This window comes from Aplidium turbinatum, chromosome 7 (assembly GCF_918807975.1).
Source record: "Aplidium turbinatum chromosome 7, kaAplTurb1.1, whole genome shotgun sequence".
In the NCBI taxonomy this organism is placed as follows: Eukaryota; Metazoa; Chordata; class Ascidiacea; order Aplousobranchia; family Polyclinidae; genus Aplidium; species Aplidium turbinatum.
Genome location: NC_137478.1, coordinates 29731428 through 29750021, shown reverse-complemented (window position 1 = coordinate 29750021; position 18594 = coordinate 29731428). Strand labels below are relative to the sequence as shown.

Here is an 18594-nt window from a genome sequence, read left to right as displayed (position 1 = left end):
TGGCTGTAGAGACGATTGCCCTCTCACAGTGGGCGGGTTCTCGTTTATGAGCCTCGTGGTCTGACGTCATCGGCAACGTCATCCTTCGTCGAGCATCAGTTCTTCGCTACCGGTGACGTTCTTGTCTTCCGCGTCACTAAAATCATCCCACTCCTGCAATGTAGGAGGAGTGCTTGTGAAATGTTAGCCGCCAGCCTCAGATAGGCAAATCTCTTACCGTACTATTTCTGTTCAGTGGACGGGAAGGCAAGGAAGCCAATCTCAACTTATACCTTCACATGCATGAAGCGTCTTGACAAAAACACAACCACATGCTCTTGAGCGGTGTCGAACCAGCGTCCCATCGATTATAGCGCAGACGGAGAAATCACCTTAACGCTGTCAAACCTTAAACCAACATCCGGAGAAACTTTGCTACAACACCAAGTGGATTTCAACTCTAACAAACGCACGGCAGACAAGGTCTGCCATAGACAAGACTGAATTCTAGTGAGCCTTACCTCAAAGGAATCCGATTGGCTTGGCATAACACCTTCCATGTAATCTTCCTGTTCATCATCAGAAGATTCTGCAACAAAAACACATCGACTTTATGCTATGAGGTTGGAGGAAATGTCTACTCGGGGACTGAGAAACTATCTTAAGCCCAATCCTGGTACTCTGGCAGTAGCATAAACTTATAGAGACCGAACTACCAAAGTTGAGAGTGTGTGATGCACCAAACCATTCACTTCTAGCCGCTCAACGAAGAGCTGCTCTTGAAGACCGTACCCAGCGAGCTAAGTTGGTCCTTTTTTCATTGATTCTACGCCTACAGGTGTTCAAGCTATAATAAAAGGATCACTTCGCCAGCTGGGAACGGCGTAGCTCTCAATCAATTCAACACAAGCAGACTTGAAATCAATGTAGAAAGGAACAACTATGCTAGCGAGGGCTGTTGAGCTGCTCTCGCCACAAGTTCAACCGTCGTTACTTGACAGTTATAGAATAGTCAAATGTGATGGACGATAATTTGACACTCTAATGAAACGTTCTTTCAAAGGAAGCATTTGTCACAAGCTTTTCTCTCACCGTCTTCGAACACATATAAAGCTTCGTTGTTGCTTTCCTTCATAGCTTGAGTCCGTCTGGTTGTGATTTGGCTCATGATCAGATCTAGCTTCCCTTCCGTCAGCAGCAGGCGCCTGTGGACTTCAGAGCGTACGCCGACTAGGCTCGGAAGCCCAGCTAACATCTCAATGACGTCAGGAAACTAAAAATCAAGGCCATGACGTCAGTGGGTAACAACATTGGTCGCATTGCTTCTACAAAATTAAATAAAAAATGATGACGTGAAAATGGTCGTGACGGTAGAGAAAGGTTCATGAAGTTTTTATACGAAGCGAGGCTGTCTGAATATCATACGATACTTCCTCGTTTTTTGATCACCCTATTGAGTAGTACGATTTTTAGGACACGCGCTGCGAAAAGGAAAATTAGAACATCTCTCTTCACAGGCAAAATTGAAGGGAAGTGTGCCCACTGCCCAAGGCAGACAAAGATTAACCTGCTTAAATCAACAAACCGACAAAACCAACACCAACATACACCTAATACACAAAGCAAACAACAGACAATCGTGGAAACTTTTCATGCAAGAGGCAGTCAATGCTTGGAATCAAGTGCGACAATAAAAAGAAGACTGCGTACTCTATTATGGCCTTTATCACCAACCTATATAATACAATACTATGATTTCTGCACTTCTGGTGCTTGAGGGTGTCACGTAATAATAGCCTCTAGTCTATACGCATTGTGTCGTCTGTACACTGCACAAAGCCCACGACGTGGAACAAAAATCGATAAATATTTTATCGTAGTACTTACGGTTCCAATATATGCGGAATGACAGTCCAAAGCAACGTTCATCCATTTAGCGGTAATCAGACATCTGGAACATCAGAAATAGTTACTTATAGAAACCAGAGAAATACTCCAAAATTTTTCAAGCCATTTAAACCGTATTTTTGTTCACACAAAGCCAGGCGTTGCCTGCTCTCCAAAGAAAATCTCTCGTATGTCACAGTGCAACCCAACTGCTGCTGTTTCATGTATAAATTTTAACGTTTATTGAAGACTCCTTCTTTAGGCGATTCTCAAGTCATTGCAGTGTGATTTTTGACTCCAGATGTTGGCACTACTACACCGCCCTACTCCCCGAAGGATGATTTCTCCCTGCACCACTACGTAAGTTTGTATTTGAATTAAAACGTGCGTTAAAATAACAAAAAAGCTTGAGACTATAACTGAGGATGCACTAAATCCGACTGCACAAGAAATATTTGCTCAGCCCTGGTCACAATCAGCGTAACTAGAGGGGGTTACCTTTCAGGGGTGTTTTGTGGTCGCCTTGATAATTCTTTGATAAAAGGAATGATGACAGAGAGGGAAAGCAAGCGAACCGTGTCGGCGATCAACGTTGCGTCATCGAATTGAAACACTTGCTGTAATAGAAGAGTTAACAATGAGGTTACGTCATGGGTAGAAGACCAAAACATCAAACTTGAGTTGTAATACGGAGGCCGGCAAATAAGTAACGTTTATATTACTGGAGAGTGGAGAGGCAGATAAAAGTATTGCGGGTTGAGAAGCACTGGGGTTGAAGAGAGAGAAAGCAATACTAAAGCTAAGCAATTTATTCTGCTATTGATAGATTTGGTTTCAAGAAGGTAGGAAACACAAAATTGTACAATTGTATTCAGAAGATGACGTGCAAGTTCGTGGAGACGCGTCATACAAAATACTCACATTTATAACCGCTTCATCATTGTCCTGTAATCCTTGTGTGAGCAATGCAGCACACTCCAGGGCAGAAGGCTGTTCCTCAATTGTCCCCTTGTCCGGATTTAAAGCTTGCAGCCTTTCTTCTATGGTCAGCTATAAATGTAAAGTTGTTTTTTTTATATTGAAAACACAACCTTTTAACAGAAGCCTATCGGAAATCAAACCAGCCCAAAGTTTTAATGAAGGTCTTCCACATTCACAGTTGCATTATTTTGACAACGACATCAATAGCTAGGGTCGTGTGAGCGCTATCTTAGCCCCCCAGAAATTCACTAGTGGGCCCCTATGTCTAGTGACGGCTCTTGAGAATAGGACGAGAAAGGTTAGAGCCGTAAACTCTTTCAATTTAGGGAAATTTATGCGTGGACCCTAGACGGAGGTGGGTCCCCAGCCGGGGTTTGGAAAGCAGTAAATACGAGCTTGCATGATCAAGCTCATATTTGCATTGCTATATCAAGCTTCTGTAGCAGCACTTTTCGTTTTACAGTTTAAAAAAATTAAACAGACCAAAATAAGTGGGCCCCAAACAGCTGTTGGCCCCTCTCGGGGGGCGGTTGACATCACCCTGTCAATACGAGCAACATTCTGGGTGCTCTAATGCTCAAAATCTGCAGTGCCAAGTGACTTAGCTGTTACACATCACTGCACAGTGCACAAATTCCCATTTTGTGACGTCACGTACGTAAAACAATAAATTTAAAATAGAAAGGGATTGTTTGAGCACATTATGAATAGAGTTTTTTCGGTCTTGCAGCTGAGACTTTTATCACATGACCACAACATCACATTGTGACCAAACCTCGCAGTGACAAGTTGGCCTGGCAAAACACTACCACGTACCTGTGCTTCTAAAGGAAGTTTGCTTTTTCTTTTTCGACGTGACTTTTCATCCCCAGAAGCCTCCACTTCCACAGACTGGGCCGATGTTGCTTTTGTGTTCGTCAACTCGTGCCCCTACGTCACAATGCCTTGGTTAAACAAAGCGGTTCTTTGGCTTCTCATCAACACATTAGCAAGAGTGGGATATTTGACGATTTTAAAACAGGTTGTTAGTATCTACATTGTGAATTAACCAAAGTAGTCTGACATTAGCTACCGTCCGTAATAGTTAAGTTTGTTTTTACTTTTGACCATCAAAGCAAACACAATATATGTGAAGCATAGTAAGCAGCTAGAAAAAGGTAGCCTAGAAGCAGCGATACCATATTGTCCTTGAGAGAAATATATCACCAAGCTTGACTTCATTTGTCCGTATGACAGTGTTGCTCTACCTGGATTTCACGTGCCCCTTGTGGGCTCATGAATGCACATGTATTGAAAAAATACCGCATTTCAGATTTTGCAAAATGTTTCCTCAAGGTCGCTGAAATCGTTTTTGAAGCCTGCAGGACGCAGGTTTGACAACTCTATAAAAAGGCTCCGTGACTACTGAAAGGTTGAGAACCACTGAAACACACTTATTTGACATAATGCTACCTCCATTTCGATAAAATATTTAAGCACCTTTAATTTGTCGTGGTCCATTAAGGTTTCCCTCTCTGCTGGGTCTTCCCGCACAAGGACAATGTCGGACTCAGGGTGGTCATTGATATTCTAAAAATATTTGACGTTTGTTTAGAAGCGATGTAAATAGAAGATCTGCAACAATCTGTTGTGACCGTTTGTATGCACACCTAAACAACAGTATATACAACACATGTATACGAACCCACAACTCATAAGTTTGAGAAAAGTTTTGCTGCACCATAAGTAGATAGTTGATAACAGATAGGTTTCTCAGATGGAAGTGGACAGTTTATATATCGTAACGATGGTAAAGTGTCACGCCGAAAACGTTTCGTTCGATTGGCTTCGCTGTAGATCAAATGATGATGATAACTGATCATCTTGTTCCACAAATTAAAGCAACAGAAGAGAGGAACAGCTCACCACTTGTTCAAACGCAACTCCAGCAACGTCCCCGTATGCGATGTTGACTATGGCAACACTGTCTGTCGGATGTTTCTTAAATGACGCGCAGATCACATTCAGCGGGTTCGAATTTTCAGTAACTATTTGAATTGACTTCGTAGACACCAATGGTTTTTTCGTATGTCTGTTGAACGTGGAAACAACAAGAATGAATTTAAAAAAGTCGGACTGAAGGAGGAAGATGCAAGGGACAGGGTGAAATGGAGAAAAGGGATTAAAACAATTGCTGCGCGGAAACAATCGGCCACCCCCACTAGTGGGGAACAAACCGACGATGGATTATGATGATGATGTTGAACATGGATGAAATTTAGAAATTGTCTTTTACAGCCAGCACACCATTAGGTGGCTTAGTTTCGTAGTTAAAATGTCCGAATCTGAAAGCATGGTTTCGATGCCTTGCCATGGCAAGATCTTTTTAAAAGTGGAACTAGATCTTACTCCTGCACTCAGCTAAAGAATAGATTCAGATTAATCATGTACTCGGCTGCGATAACACAGTCTGCTTTGTAAAGCGCTAAGAGCAACGCATGCCTGCGGTTGAAATAGCCCTATACAAAAACACACAGCATTATTATTAATATGATAGAGCTTAATTTTAAGTCAAATTCATCTTACGATTTTTCATTTATGTATATTGCAGATTTAATTCCTGATGAGGACACACATACGTGTCGAAAACGTTTGAGTTTATTTTAATTATGTTATATTTTTGTGTGAAAAAAAGGATGTTAAACCAGCTAAGGTTACTCTGTTTTATTTCTTTAATATGATAGATGCACAAAACTTTTTGAATAAAAACGAGGTATCAACAGAACATTGAACAACTGCACAAACTTACCCATTTAGTACGTGAGAAAATAACAGGATTTGTTGATCGTCGGTAACAGCGAGGACTTGTGAAGGTTTATCAGACGTCTGCGCAGGCAACACGTCAGTCAGACTCGGGTTGGAAGGAAGAGAGAACGCACAAGTAGCTGTCTTCTTGTGCTTTTGACTTTTTATTTGCCTGAAAAAATAACAAAAATATGTGGTGTGTAATTTAAAAAAGGAGCGTTTTTCATGACTGAGTACTCACCAGTACGGGTCTGCTACTATTCGGCGAGTCCGATTCGACAAGTCCAATTCGGCTAGTCCGATTCGGCGAGAGCCCTTTTCGGCGAGTTACCTATTCAGCGATTTTTTGATTTTTTTTTTAAATATCGGGTACCGTAGCCTAATTATCATTGCCGCATTTACATCGTTTTAACGTTGAAATACATCGCTAACCGTTGAAAAAAGACCCTAACCCTAAAACGGCAATGATAATTAGGCTACGGTACCCGATAATTTAATTTAAAAAAAATTGCCAAATAGGGAACTCGCCGAATCGGACTAGCCGAATTGGACTCGCCGAATCGGACTCGCCGAAACGGGCCATTCCGCACCGCACCAGCAAGCAATTACAATTCGCCATAAAGGTGTAGCCTCCACTTTTTTTTGAGCAATTTTAAACCTAGTCAAAATGCAAGACCTGATCCAAGGTGGTACACGGATGCTGAATCAATAGAGTTGGTTATGAAATTACATTTATAAGCTATGCAGGTTTACTGGACTTTCGGATTGTGGGTGACTACTAATTTCAAACATTTCAAGAGGGTAGGTGAACTGGTTGGTGATTTTTAAACGCTATCAACAGCGAGAAAAGTAAAGAACCTTTAGCCACTGTTGCTGTGAGAATGTGTTTGTTTTTACAAGTCAATTGGGAAAGTAGATATTGTATTTATTTTTTAATAATTAGTTCATTCACCAACTATCAAAAAAGTGTTGTTTTACATTGACGAGACGCCTGGCAGCTTTTGTAAGCCAGGTAAAGTGCACCGTGGCAGACAACACCTGCATTCCATTGACAAAAACATGCTGCTATCTCACCTAACAAGCGTGAATTCTTACCAAGCACACAGAGTTTTATCTTTTGCTGCTGCTGATAGAAAATACAACCCATCCACCAATTCAAGGCCACTGGTTTCTTGCGAAGATATTGAAGAAATGCTTAAAAATGAAAGTGAAAACACTGGTGTGCCGTGACCAGCATATTTCTGCAAATATAAAAATGCAGCTTTTTAGCTTCTGGTTACAATATCTTGTTCTGTGCTGAAGTATTCAGTGCAACGAAGTCGTCACATAGCTGCAAGTTAACTTCCTAAACTTAAATCCAATTTAATTACTTCTCAATTTTGCCAAATTATTTATGTTCTAGTGAAGTCAAACACTTCTAGTGATTCACCGTTCTAGTGAAGTCAAACACTGCAGCAAACTTTAAAAATGTTCACGCACACATGGCAGGCCTCAAAGCCAGGACGCCAAGATGTAAATGGCCCCCAAAACTACCGCTCCAGTGGGCCATGTTTGGTCGCCGGCTTTCACAAGTCAACATTTTTTTATCTCCTTTGGTATTTGCAACTTTTTTCTCCACTCGCGTTCGTATTTCAAAATTGTTTTTCTTCAGTTACATTCGCAACCTATTTTCACAGGCAAGGCAAAATCTCTCACACGGCGACGAAAAATATGCTGAAACAAGTTTCATAAAATGACTGTCGTCTGTCAACCTATGGAAATTCGAGCAGTGCATGTAAATACAACTGCAATATTTTTCAGTGCTTTGCCTACCTGAGTCAACGCAAAAACACGATGTTATTCAACGGATTTTTAAAAACGCGATTTTTTTTATTTTGGCTACCGGGCAGAAGCTCCGGTAAGTCATGCTTGGTCGCCGAAAAACTAAAGGAGCCTGGAGGCCTGCATGGTTCTTGAGAAATATATTGCACACTGCACACATTAGGGTGTTTGCTCAAGTCGCCGTTAATATGAGCTGATTTAATTATTGTAGCGTAAAAAGCACCTTAAAAGACATTGCTACCCTCAGAGAATGGTATGTTATTTGTGAGCAGAGCACGTACATTATTGCCCCTACCGATGGTTTTGTGTGCATGTTTCCTGCTTTAGAAAAAACAATCAAATTCGTTTTGAAGCAAAAGATTAAACTATTTGTCTTGATTTCGTTTCGAACAGACCAATCGGTGACAAAAAGACAATAGAGCCCTAACCACTCTTTGAATAGTGTTACTTGAGAAGTTAATTTAAAGACATTTCACAGAATTTCACACAACGACTAAATATATTAATATACTAAATATACTCTATATTATATCGTGTTTTTGCTATGTGGAGGGGTACAGATCTACAGGGTTATAGACGGATTGTGTGACATCATGAAAACTTGTTCACGGAATAACATGACATGAGCGGCAAAGCAACTTTGCATACTGAAAAGTTTGAATGTTTATTACGATTGTAATCTTTTCTAGCATAGCCGCAACGTTTAAAAGTAAAAACTTACGGGTTGTTTTATTGCTTCACCGACGTTTCGTTAATTGTAACTTTGTTTATATAATATTGAAGCATTATTTCAAAAAAATACTTAATAAAATCAGATAAATATGAGGTGAAATACAAATAAATCGAAGCTATTACTCTTAAAAGCTGCTTGGTTTCCAAATCCCACAATTTAATCATCTTTCCAGCAGACAACATCGTTTTTAAATAAGGACCAGCAGCAATATGGTAAATCTCTCCCTTTTCGGCCTTCCATTTGCTGCAAAAGCGATTAATAATTGTTAATTTGCAAGAGATAAAAAGGTCAACCACAGGATGCATATGTCATACACCTACACTTACTGTTACTTTGTAACAATTGTTAAGTTACCAGTTACTGCGCTACCAGTTACACAATTGAGAACACAAAATAATTAAAGCAAAATATTGCAAAAAAAAATCTTGCCACTCCTTCAGTACCGTAGTTCATGGGCTGTATGACTAGCCGAAAAGGTTCGCTTATGTTTTTTTTATAATGTTAAATGTAGTGTTGTTGCTGAGTTATGTCTGTTTATACTGTAGTTCATGGGGGTCTCAAAAATCTAAATAAACCTTTATGAATCGGCAGCATAGCACTGCTAGCTAAGTATGAGCACAACGTTGCTTAGGACATTGTATCTATTGGATAACCTTTGGGTCACAACAATTGTCTAATGAAATAAACTGTGATGATAGTTCAACACTGGCAAACAGGAATATTTGCACAAGGTAAGATATTGGATGAAATAGTAATTGGCCAAATTGTCTCGAGGTGAGACGTCCCTGTGACAGGTCGGGTATGGGCAATTGTCCCACGTTAAGTCAGCCATTCCAGAATGCGTACGCTGGTGCAACCGCATCACTTCAAAATTTATAACTTCACATACTATTTGTGTGCTGGATCACTTAATGACCATTCCACAATATGGCGATCACTGGAACAACTATAGAATGTATTTCCTTTTCCCCAAGAAATACAATTGACTCGACTGCTGTGACCTTTGTTCTGTCAAAAAATGATCAAGTAATAATTTATTTTTAGAACAATTTTTCACCAAGACTATGAATGCATTGTATATAGGCCATGCCTATACATTCAAGTTATAAGTTAATGAAATCAGCCAGGTAGCTTGTATAACATTTTATTGATATAACTTTATCAATAAATTATACTGTGTATATTATACATATAAGTTATCTGGCTGATTTTATTTACCATATAATATGATATATATAGTACTTGAAATGTTTAATTGTTGGGTTGCATCTTGGTTCGTGATACCATTATATACTATAACTATACGATAGGGCTTCTCAAACTTTTTTTACTGCACCACACCGTTTCAGACTATGCGAGCCCTTAATGGAAATTTCACATTGCAAACTACCCAATGTTGGTCCTGATCCAGTTTAATTTGTTTGGCGGCCCTAAAATTATGCATTGCGACCCGGCGACCCCGTTTGGCGTCACAACCCATAGTTTGGGAAGCCCTGGTGTAATTCTCTGTAACACCAAGCTGAGCCTAAATATGAGTTGAAAGATTTTTGTGCCCACCGGTACTTTAATACTAATACATATACCCAGTACAATTTTACCAAAAAAAATTTAACTGCAAAGGTAGAGCCACAGCCTACTAGAACAAAGCCAAATATGTTGCTATTTGGGAATATTTCTAAGAGTCTTAATTGTTACAATCACAGCCATGATAAACCTGTCACTTTTTCCGCAATAATAATGAAAAATTTGTAAGACTTTCCTACTGCATCCTGAAGGTAGTCTCATAATAAGTTATGTTTTTCGCATGCCGGACATGTCGCCAATAGCCATATTTTACTTGGAAATTTAAACTTGGCAAAAAACAGAACAAACTAACATCTAAATTTGCACATGACGATGACATGAACAGCTTATATATAAAGTAAAATCTACAAAATTCCTTGATATTTCAAATTGAACATGGAATCGCACCAAAAGGAATATATAATATATACCAAATAATAGAGAATACCTACAGGTTGCAATTGAAAAGTCTTACATATTCATTAAACATATTACATTAAATCCCTGGCTAAACACGCCTAAAATATATCCAGATGCAAGCACTGTACTGCTTTTTTGCAAAGCCTATTTCTAAAAGGCAGACAATGACAGGTTTGTTTGTAACAATTATAACTTGTAACAGACTCTAAAAAATTTTCTCATGTAGCAACATACTCAGCCGTGTTTCAGTAGGCCATGGTAGAGCAACGACAAAGTTTTAACAATACATACCAGCATCAAATTTTCTCATCCCAGGTGAATTTATATTTCAAAACTGTGCACGTACGGTATTTTCAATGATTCAATTGTACTACAATGTGAACTAGGCATTTTAAAATTATTGAATTTTTTTTTATATATAAATGTTGCGAGATGCAGGTGCTATCTCAGTTATGATATTATATAATGTTGTTAAGATTTTCATGCATACAGACAGAAAAATTCATCATTTATACGTTGGTTCAACATATTTCCCAAAAATAGTCTGCAAGATCCCTCTCATGAAGGCATTTAATGAAGGAGATCACAGATTATCAAGCATGAGCAATCTGCTGAAAAAGAAAACTTGCTAGAAACGACCTCATAAATTTAGAGGTGAAATGAACCCATTTTAAGCCTTGCACTTTGCAATTACATGATTTAGTACTTACATATCTTTGAACAATTTCCCTCTTGCAAGCATTGAGTAAAAGAATATCACCAGCTGCTGAGCCAATAGCAATGAACTCATTTGACTTTGAATATTGGCTTTTGGAAGTGCGAAATTTCTTTTTGCAAGCTACAGATCCCTTGAGAATTATGACAAATTACATAATTATGATACAAAGTTGCTTTTACAAGTATAGTCAAGTGGGGTAAAAAAAATAGTGGGGTTATTGGGGTAAAAAAAAACACTTACCATCTCACATCTAAAATGAGTAGATATTCACTCAACTTTTTTAGTGTCTGTTGAAGTGGTCTTTGGAGATTACTTTGAGGGGTAGAGGAAAAAGATTGGATTTGACAAAGAAGAGCTATGCTAAATAGAGTAAATATTGCCAGCGAAGGGTGCAAAATAAGGTTCGGAGGAGTTTATTAAAGGTTTTTGCTAAATTTTAGTGATAAGTAGTATGAATGTTTTAATGTTATATTGTGAGTACTATGTTGTGGGGCTACTAGATGCAAAAAAGACTAGGGCCTCCAAATGTTTGTGTAAATTATTATTGAGGTGTTTTTTTTTACCCCAATAAAATTCGTTGATTTGGGGTAAAAAAAAAGTGCATTTTATGGATTTTTTGGGCTTTGTATTGGTGTTATGTCAACTGCCAAGCAGTATATCACCAAAAAATACAAAAACAAACTTCTGGATGCATCAGTGCCAATGTATGCATGTGTTATGCACAATCAATTGATGTTTTCTGGAGTTGGGGGTCCGAGGTTAAGGTTAGCGTTGCAGGTTAGTCGATCAATAGCGCAGATTGAGAGTACAGAGCGATCCATTGATTGATAGTGCACAACACATACAATCATACATACACAAACTGTTGTTTTATTTCCTGTCTGCTGTTTTTTAGTTGTATGTTCATTCACAAACTGCTGGTTGACTTTTTAGGATTCACAATCCGCGAAATTTAATCGCCCACTTGCTTGTTCAAACCAGAGCTGCAGATAAAATTCAGGATGGCGTGCATAAGTATACTAGACACAGTTTTTTGTCTTGCTGCTGTTTTTATTACAGTAATGAGACTTTGCGATTTCACAATGTGTATTTTAATAAAAAGTGCATACAAAAATTTTGGGCAAAATCGTTTACATCATCATCATGACCCATCCGGTCAGTTCCGAGTATGGGTTCAGCATCTCTCACAGTCCTTGATTTATGAGTTACACAAAGCTTCTTTCCTCTGGTGGAGAATCATTTACATTACATATGAAATCAATAGCAAAACATATGAAAGCAATATTATTATAATAAAGAAGAAGAAGCTGCTATACTAACAGGTGTTTTTTTTACCCCATGAAAATTTTTTTTTACCCCAAAGCTGGGGTAAAAAATATTCAGGTATTTTGGGCATAATTTCCAAACCAGTTAATGGATTTAAAAAATTTCATTGGGGGATGATAGACATACATGGTCTGCATATTGTGACCAACTTTAGTGGTCATACTTGATAAGCTAAAAAATCTAGGACAACCTTTTTGAAAAAAATTTTTTTTTACCCCACTTGACTATACTGGTGATAGGCTATTGATTGATTTCATAAAAAAGAGATGGTAAGGGTTTAACCAAAAAAAAAACTTCAAACGATATTGGATAATGGCTATTTGATACAGTGTAACATGACTCCATTAATAGAATAAGTTGACAAATATTAAAAAAATGAAAATTTTATGAAAGCAGCATTCATCTGAAAAAAAATTCACCATAAATAGTATGTATATTAGGGTGTTTCATTTTTTCACCATTTTTGAAATTCAAAATGCCTGGGGTCCCATCTGGTGGTATTTGGGGGAAAAAGTTTACACCCCAAATTTTTTTCAATTATGACGTCATATTGAGGTGGTCCACGAGGTTTGAAATTTTTGGGCCTCAAAATCTCGAAATTTGGCCATATCTCCGGAACCACTCATCATAGATCGACAAAATTAGTATCAAAATGCGCAGAAGGGTCGGTTTCCTATACCTGATGTAGAGAATATTAAGGTCTATCTGCTTCAGAAAAAAAGTTATTTCAAAAAATCTGATTTTCGGTCTATTTTCACCTGATGAACAGAGATCAGGTGATCAAGATAAAAAGTTTTTCTGTATTTTTCCACTCTTGGAAGCTGTTATTGCGTAATAATAGTTGGTGTTAAGGTTTCAGTACTGGGCCTGTCTAGTCTTGCTATCTGCTTAAGCAAAGCCCCATCTTGCATTGCTCCGGGACCCTTCTTGGCGCCGTCCACAAAAGACATGACATGGGACAGATATATTTCGTTTATGTGGAACATGCATTTAAGCGTATGAATATCATGACCAACTTCATCATTAAAATAATTGACCAGTCGAGTATTGACTCCGGACTTTTTTCCTGTATTGAGAGCAGTCGTATCAGCCATGACTGAATAGTGAATATACTTGGGATAGGTGAACTTTGCAAGCCTCCTGGATGATGGTGTCAAAAATCAGTGCTGCAGTGACTGACACACTTTTGGGAAAATATTTAACAGCAAGCACACTTTCGTGCTTCATGCCATTATCATCAACAAGTTGACCCAAGAGAACGTATCGATCTATTTTATCGACAACGCGCCCATCATAACATAATTGCATGGTAGAAGCTGAGTTGAGAAGGTTCTCACTTTCCATCAAAGATTTTTCTCTTGTTTTTTGTCGTTGGCGGTATACTGTCGAAGGTGATGCAGCTATTTGGTCTTTTCCAAGAACCGATCTCATAAGATCTGACTGTTGGCGTACCGAAGTCATCCTACAATCAGCAAGTAAACAACTTCTATCATTTATTGAAAAAGAATGTACTTTCTTGTACACTTTTCTCCCAACAGCTGGTTTCAGAGGCTCGTATTCCCTATCATCTTCCCAATTTATATCCTCATCAGAGTCGCTTTCACTACTGTGTAGACATCTAACTGCTTCATTTCTTTTTCTCTGTTTCGAACATAGTAGTGCCGATGCTTTGGCAGATTGTATGCCAGAAGTGCTGGGTTGTTCAACTTCACTGCTCGTTTCCCACCTCCTTTTATGATTTTCTGTTCCAAAGCCTTTTCTACATGGTTGACATCTATGCCACCGATAAACATTTTTCGATCTTTTCGCTGATCTTTCAAGAAAGCGATTTCTTTCTGCTGGACTCAGTTTTCGAGTTCACAGCTGCAAGAGAGTTTCTTTTGAAAAATAACCGGATTTTCGGAGATCGAACACTTCACTTACATGCACATATATCGAACAAGTTCTGCAACCATTCTTGATTAACCTCATTAGAGTCATTACCTCTGCGTTTCATTTCTTTCTTTTTTGCTGTATTGTACTTCTCTATCACGTCTTTTAACTTGGCTTCAATTCTCTGTTTGCTAAGCACTGGAAGACCAGCTTTGTTTCATATGCCAACTACATCTTTCAGCAGTTCATCTCTCAAATCTTTGAAATGGGGTATTTACTTCAAAAACTTGGGATTAGTTTCGGCTACCATACTTTCTTCCTCAAGTAAAAATAGTGATGACTATATCTGAATTAAGGGGAAGCACATTTTTCTCTGATTCCTTGAAGTTTTGCATCGACTTACTAATACTTGACCTTAATGCCATAATGACACTTAATCAAAATCTAAAGCAGGTGAGCACTGAGCAGCATACCTCTTCCTCAACGGTCACATTATAATACTGTATCCTCGACGAGGGATAGCCATCATCATTATAATAGTAATACCTTCAATTATTACCATTTCGTCTCTTGCAAAACGAACAAGGACTATTATTACGCAATAACAGCTTCCAAGAGTGGAAAAATACAGAAAAACTTATTATCTTGATCACCTGATCTCTGTTCATCAGGTGAAAATAGACCGAAAATCAGATTTTTTGAAATAACTTTTTTTCTGAAGCATATCATATAGACCTTAATATTCTCTACATCAGGTATAGGAAACCGACCCTTCTGCGCATTTTGATACTAATTTTGTCGATCTATGATGAGTGGTTCCGGAGATACGGCCAAATTTCGAGATTTTGAGGCCCAAAAATTTCAAACCTCGTGGACCACCTCAATATGACGTCATAATTGAAAAAAATTTGGGGTGTAAACTTTTTTCCCCAAATACCACCAGATGGGACCCCAGGCATTTTGAATTTCAAAAATGGTGAAAAAATGAAACACCCTAATGTATATACACATAAAAGCTACTTTGTAGGTGCAGGTTGCAGCACTGCAAAAACATAATCATACTCCATGTTATCATAAAGGGTGCAAATATAATAATCATTATTGATAAGCATTTTGAAGATGCACTAAATAATCAAAATCACTCACTGGTGAGGTGTAGTCTGTCATCCATGTTAAACAAGTGCATACTGTAGGTAAGTCGATAGGTTGGAGTTGGTGATGTTTTCGCTCATCAGTTTTAAAATCACATAGATGTATGGCACCATCTGGTGAGCATACTGCTAATCGATTATGACTAGCCAGTGAAGTTAACCTTTTTTCGTGAAATGACATCACGTAATAACAAGGCAATTAAAATATTCTCTATGCACCTGTCATAAATTATCTTTGCAGTTAAAAATATTGGAGGTAAGACAATGGCCACCATTCAGTTCAGTTTGTTTTTATTTCTGACCATCACAACGAAAAAACAATAAATGACAAACATAACAGAGGTCTAGAAAAAGGTAGAAGCGACAAAACGCGGACATTATAACCAGGGCTTTGGAGCCGGAGCTGTGCATTTTCAACAGAGCTGAAGCTCTACGTGAAATTTAAGTGGAGCTGGAGCCAGTTGTTTGAAAAATAGCTCCGGCTCTGATGTATTCATATTTCATAAGATGCTACTGCTATTGGCTGAATTCACATAATTTAACAGCAACCCTTCACAAAATTAAGAAATTATTTGCGTAATCAGACGTCGAATTAACAAATATGTTTTGAAACGCAGTTCCGCATGACATTTTAATAAAAGTACTTTAAATTTCATTAGGGATGTGCCAATTACAAAATTTTTGCCGATGCCGATTCTTAAATATTTGCCGATTCCGATTCTTTGGTTAAATGATTAAAGCTGCTTTTAGTTGGAGCTCTACAAGTGGTTGCGATTTTATTACAAGTTGCTGCTGCTGCCTTTGAAATGTCAAAAAGTGTTCACTTTATCGCCTGCTCTAGACAGCGTGATTTTTTACAGTAGTTCTTCACTTCTTGCGCACTACAAAGTGGTGATAGACACGCGTTTTATTTGTCGCGGAAATCAGTTTATTTGTCGCGGAAAAAAGAAAAATAGCCATCGCTCACAGAGTGCAAAATAGGGTGGATCAAAAAAATCGAATGTTTGAGTTCAGCTTAGTGCATTTGCCAAAAGATGCAGTTTGGGCTATCTTTTACATTGGTATTTGAAAAAACATTTTTTGACCCCGTTTGACCCCTATCCAAAAGCGCTCTAGTGGCCGCTGAGCCAAAATTCCTTAAATTAGCCATAATACCTTTTCTAGTGGGTGTAGGCTAATGATTTTGGTGTCTAACCCCACTAAATCAAGTCTTAGGAAGTCACTTCTGCAGTCTAAAATGATGCATGGGCAGCCAAAATTGCATAATGACATCTTTGCTCTAAAAAAGGCATTTTATGGGAAAGAAATGGCATTTTTAGATATTTTGGGCAGTTTTATGGATGAAATACTAAAAAAAGTGTAACCTAGGTAAAACACACTAGGGTGTGACCATTTGTGTGCAAACTGGCCTCTAGTCCAATGAGGTGGTGAGGTGATATGAGGTCCAATAGACTACAGAAGCATACGATAGTGCAGCTGCATGCCGCATATATATTTATTTGATAGTGTAAACTTAACTATTGCATTTATTACAGCTTTAGATATTGTTTGTTTCAATGTTTGTAAATATCTGATCACACTTAACTTAATTGAGTTTTATATGATGTTTAATAGAGGCAAAACTTGCATTTGGCTTAGAACTGAATAAGCATCCCATTGAACATATCCTGGGTAGTGTGCACACAACCCCCTTGTTTTTTACTTTTTTTGTACTTATTGACTTGTAGATTTGTGAAATTGTTCCACTAGTCAAGAATCTTTGCTGGTCCAAAAATCAGTAGAATTGGGGCACGTTTATGTGGGTCACAATCCCATTCAAATTTTCAGGTTTGCCATTAAGTAAATATTGAATTATCGGTATTTTCACTCTTCTCAACAGAATTTGTATGTTTCAACAAAATAATATGCATAAAACTTTTGCCTGTTCGACTATCTATCGTACAGGGAATTAAAAGAATATGCTTGTCTATACGAGTTGTCTGTGAATTCACATTTTTTACGCGTTGGAATAGCTAAAAATACAACTCCAGTGAGCGGAAGTGGAGTTAAACTGAGCACCGATTACCACTAAAAAATGTTCAGGGTACAAATTAGGTTGCATCCTTGTTCAGGTCCCATCTAAGCTAACACAAACTACAAGCTTTGTCTGACAACAAACACATATATACGGTACTCTCTTCAGATCAAGTTTTTACCTAATCTTGTCAGGTTTGATAACTAAATGTGTAAAATTTGTCAATATGCCTATGTACCAGAAACCTAGTTAGTCCAAAACCTTTTACTGTAGTTCCAGTCCATAATTCTCTACCAAACTCAAACTGGCAGCCTACCGTACTGTAACAATGATTAATTTGATTAAAAAACACAAGATTTAGCCAAAATTCGATCGGAAAGCACAAGATCAAAACTAATAACACAAGATCTTGTGTTATTAGTTAACACAAGCCATGGCAACATTGTATAACCAACCAAACAAAACCAACCAAAACCACCAACACCAAGATCTTTTTCAATTCAATTCTGATTTTTGCCATGCCGATCAGGGTTGCCAGGGACAATGAAAAGGTCAGCCAAAATAATACAAAAAGGCCAAAACAAGGAAAATAATAGTTAAAAAAGGTCAAATGGATGTTCACCTGTTTCTATATCTATAATATTCACATTTATCAATATTCTATGACTTGTAGCTAATGTTAATAAATTTTAGCAAAAATAATTCTAAAAGTATCCTGAAAAATAGCAAGTATGAAAGAACTGTTCGAGTGTGCGGATAAGTTTTAATCCGCTACAATGATGACATCTGGCACCACTGGAAGGCTGAGAGGGTTAGGGCAGTCCTGACCATAGAAATAGAATAGAATAGAAGCGTCATTCCCATTCACGCTCCACACACCGCGATGGCACCACTCGAGTGCGCCCGCCGCCATTTTTGTTAGCACAACCAACAAGATATAACACAATGAGTGGAAACTCCTCTTTTTGCTCCGTTTTACGTGTCGGCCGTCACGCTTCACTACAGACACTTGCGCAGTAGATTAAACGGACATCACAAGAGTTTTAGATGGGATGTTCCTTCGATTTTATGTGCGTTGAGCTCTACCACTGAGCTATCTCACCGCCTAAGGTGCTTGGCTAATTAGTAATATAGTTTTGTACCATGGGTAAGGTGCTATCCACATGTTAGGCTATTTTCAACCTATTATTTAACATTATGTTATTGTCAGAAGCCTAAAATTAAACTCTAGTGCAGCCCTAAAGTTAACCCAGCCAGGCTACTGTTAGCCTGTCAGCAACTTAATCAATTTTGAAGGACCTGAATTTCTAATATGCCGTCTAGACTAGCGTCGTAAGTCTTACAA

At 38.2% G+C, this 18594-nt stretch overlaps 1 protein-coding gene across 2 annotated transcripts; it reads right to left on the bottom strand.

Annotated features, from left to right (window-relative positions):
* Positions 1-13: 13 nt before the first annotated feature.
* On the bottom strand, positions 14-15435 carry LOC145774542 (WD repeat-containing protein 43-like). 2 transcript variants are annotated; one of them, XM_082585807.1, is made up of 15 exons: positions 15231-15435; positions 10879-11016; positions 9075-9193; positions 8308-8428; positions 6727-6872; positions 5636-5803; positions 4753-4918; positions 4327-4416; positions 3664-3777; positions 2788-2916; positions 2365-2483; positions 1867-1930; positions 1072-1252; positions 501-568; positions 14-153 (listed from the first exon to the last, which is right to left on the bottom strand). In XM_082585807.1, the coding sequence occupies exons 1-15, from the start codon at positions 15414-15416 to the stop codon at positions 79-81; spliced, it is 1884 nt and encodes a 627-aa protein (XP_082441933.1). In that variant the 5' UTR covers positions 15417-15435; the 3' UTR covers positions 14-78. The 2 variants fall into 2 exon arrangements, with proteins under 2 accessions (XP_082441933.1, XP_082441932.1); XM_082585806.1 differs by lacking the exon at positions 14-153 and having other exon boundaries at positions 328-568.
* Between the last annotated feature and the right edge of the window lie 3159 nt (positions 15436-18594).

Coding starts and splice junctions, on each gene's coding strand:
- LOC145774542 (XM_082585806.1), bottom strand. CDS start 15,416: ATGTCATTTCACGAAAAAAGGTTAACTTCACTGGCTAGTCATAATCGA. Junction 9,194..10,878: donor GGGAAATTGTTCAAAGATAT/GTAAGTACTAAA, acceptor ATTTTTTGACAG/AACAAAGGTCACAGCAGTCG. Junction 1,931..2,364: donor CCACAAAACACCCCTGAAAG/GTAACCCCCTCT, acceptor CTGATGTTCCAG/ATGTCTGATTACCGCTAAAT.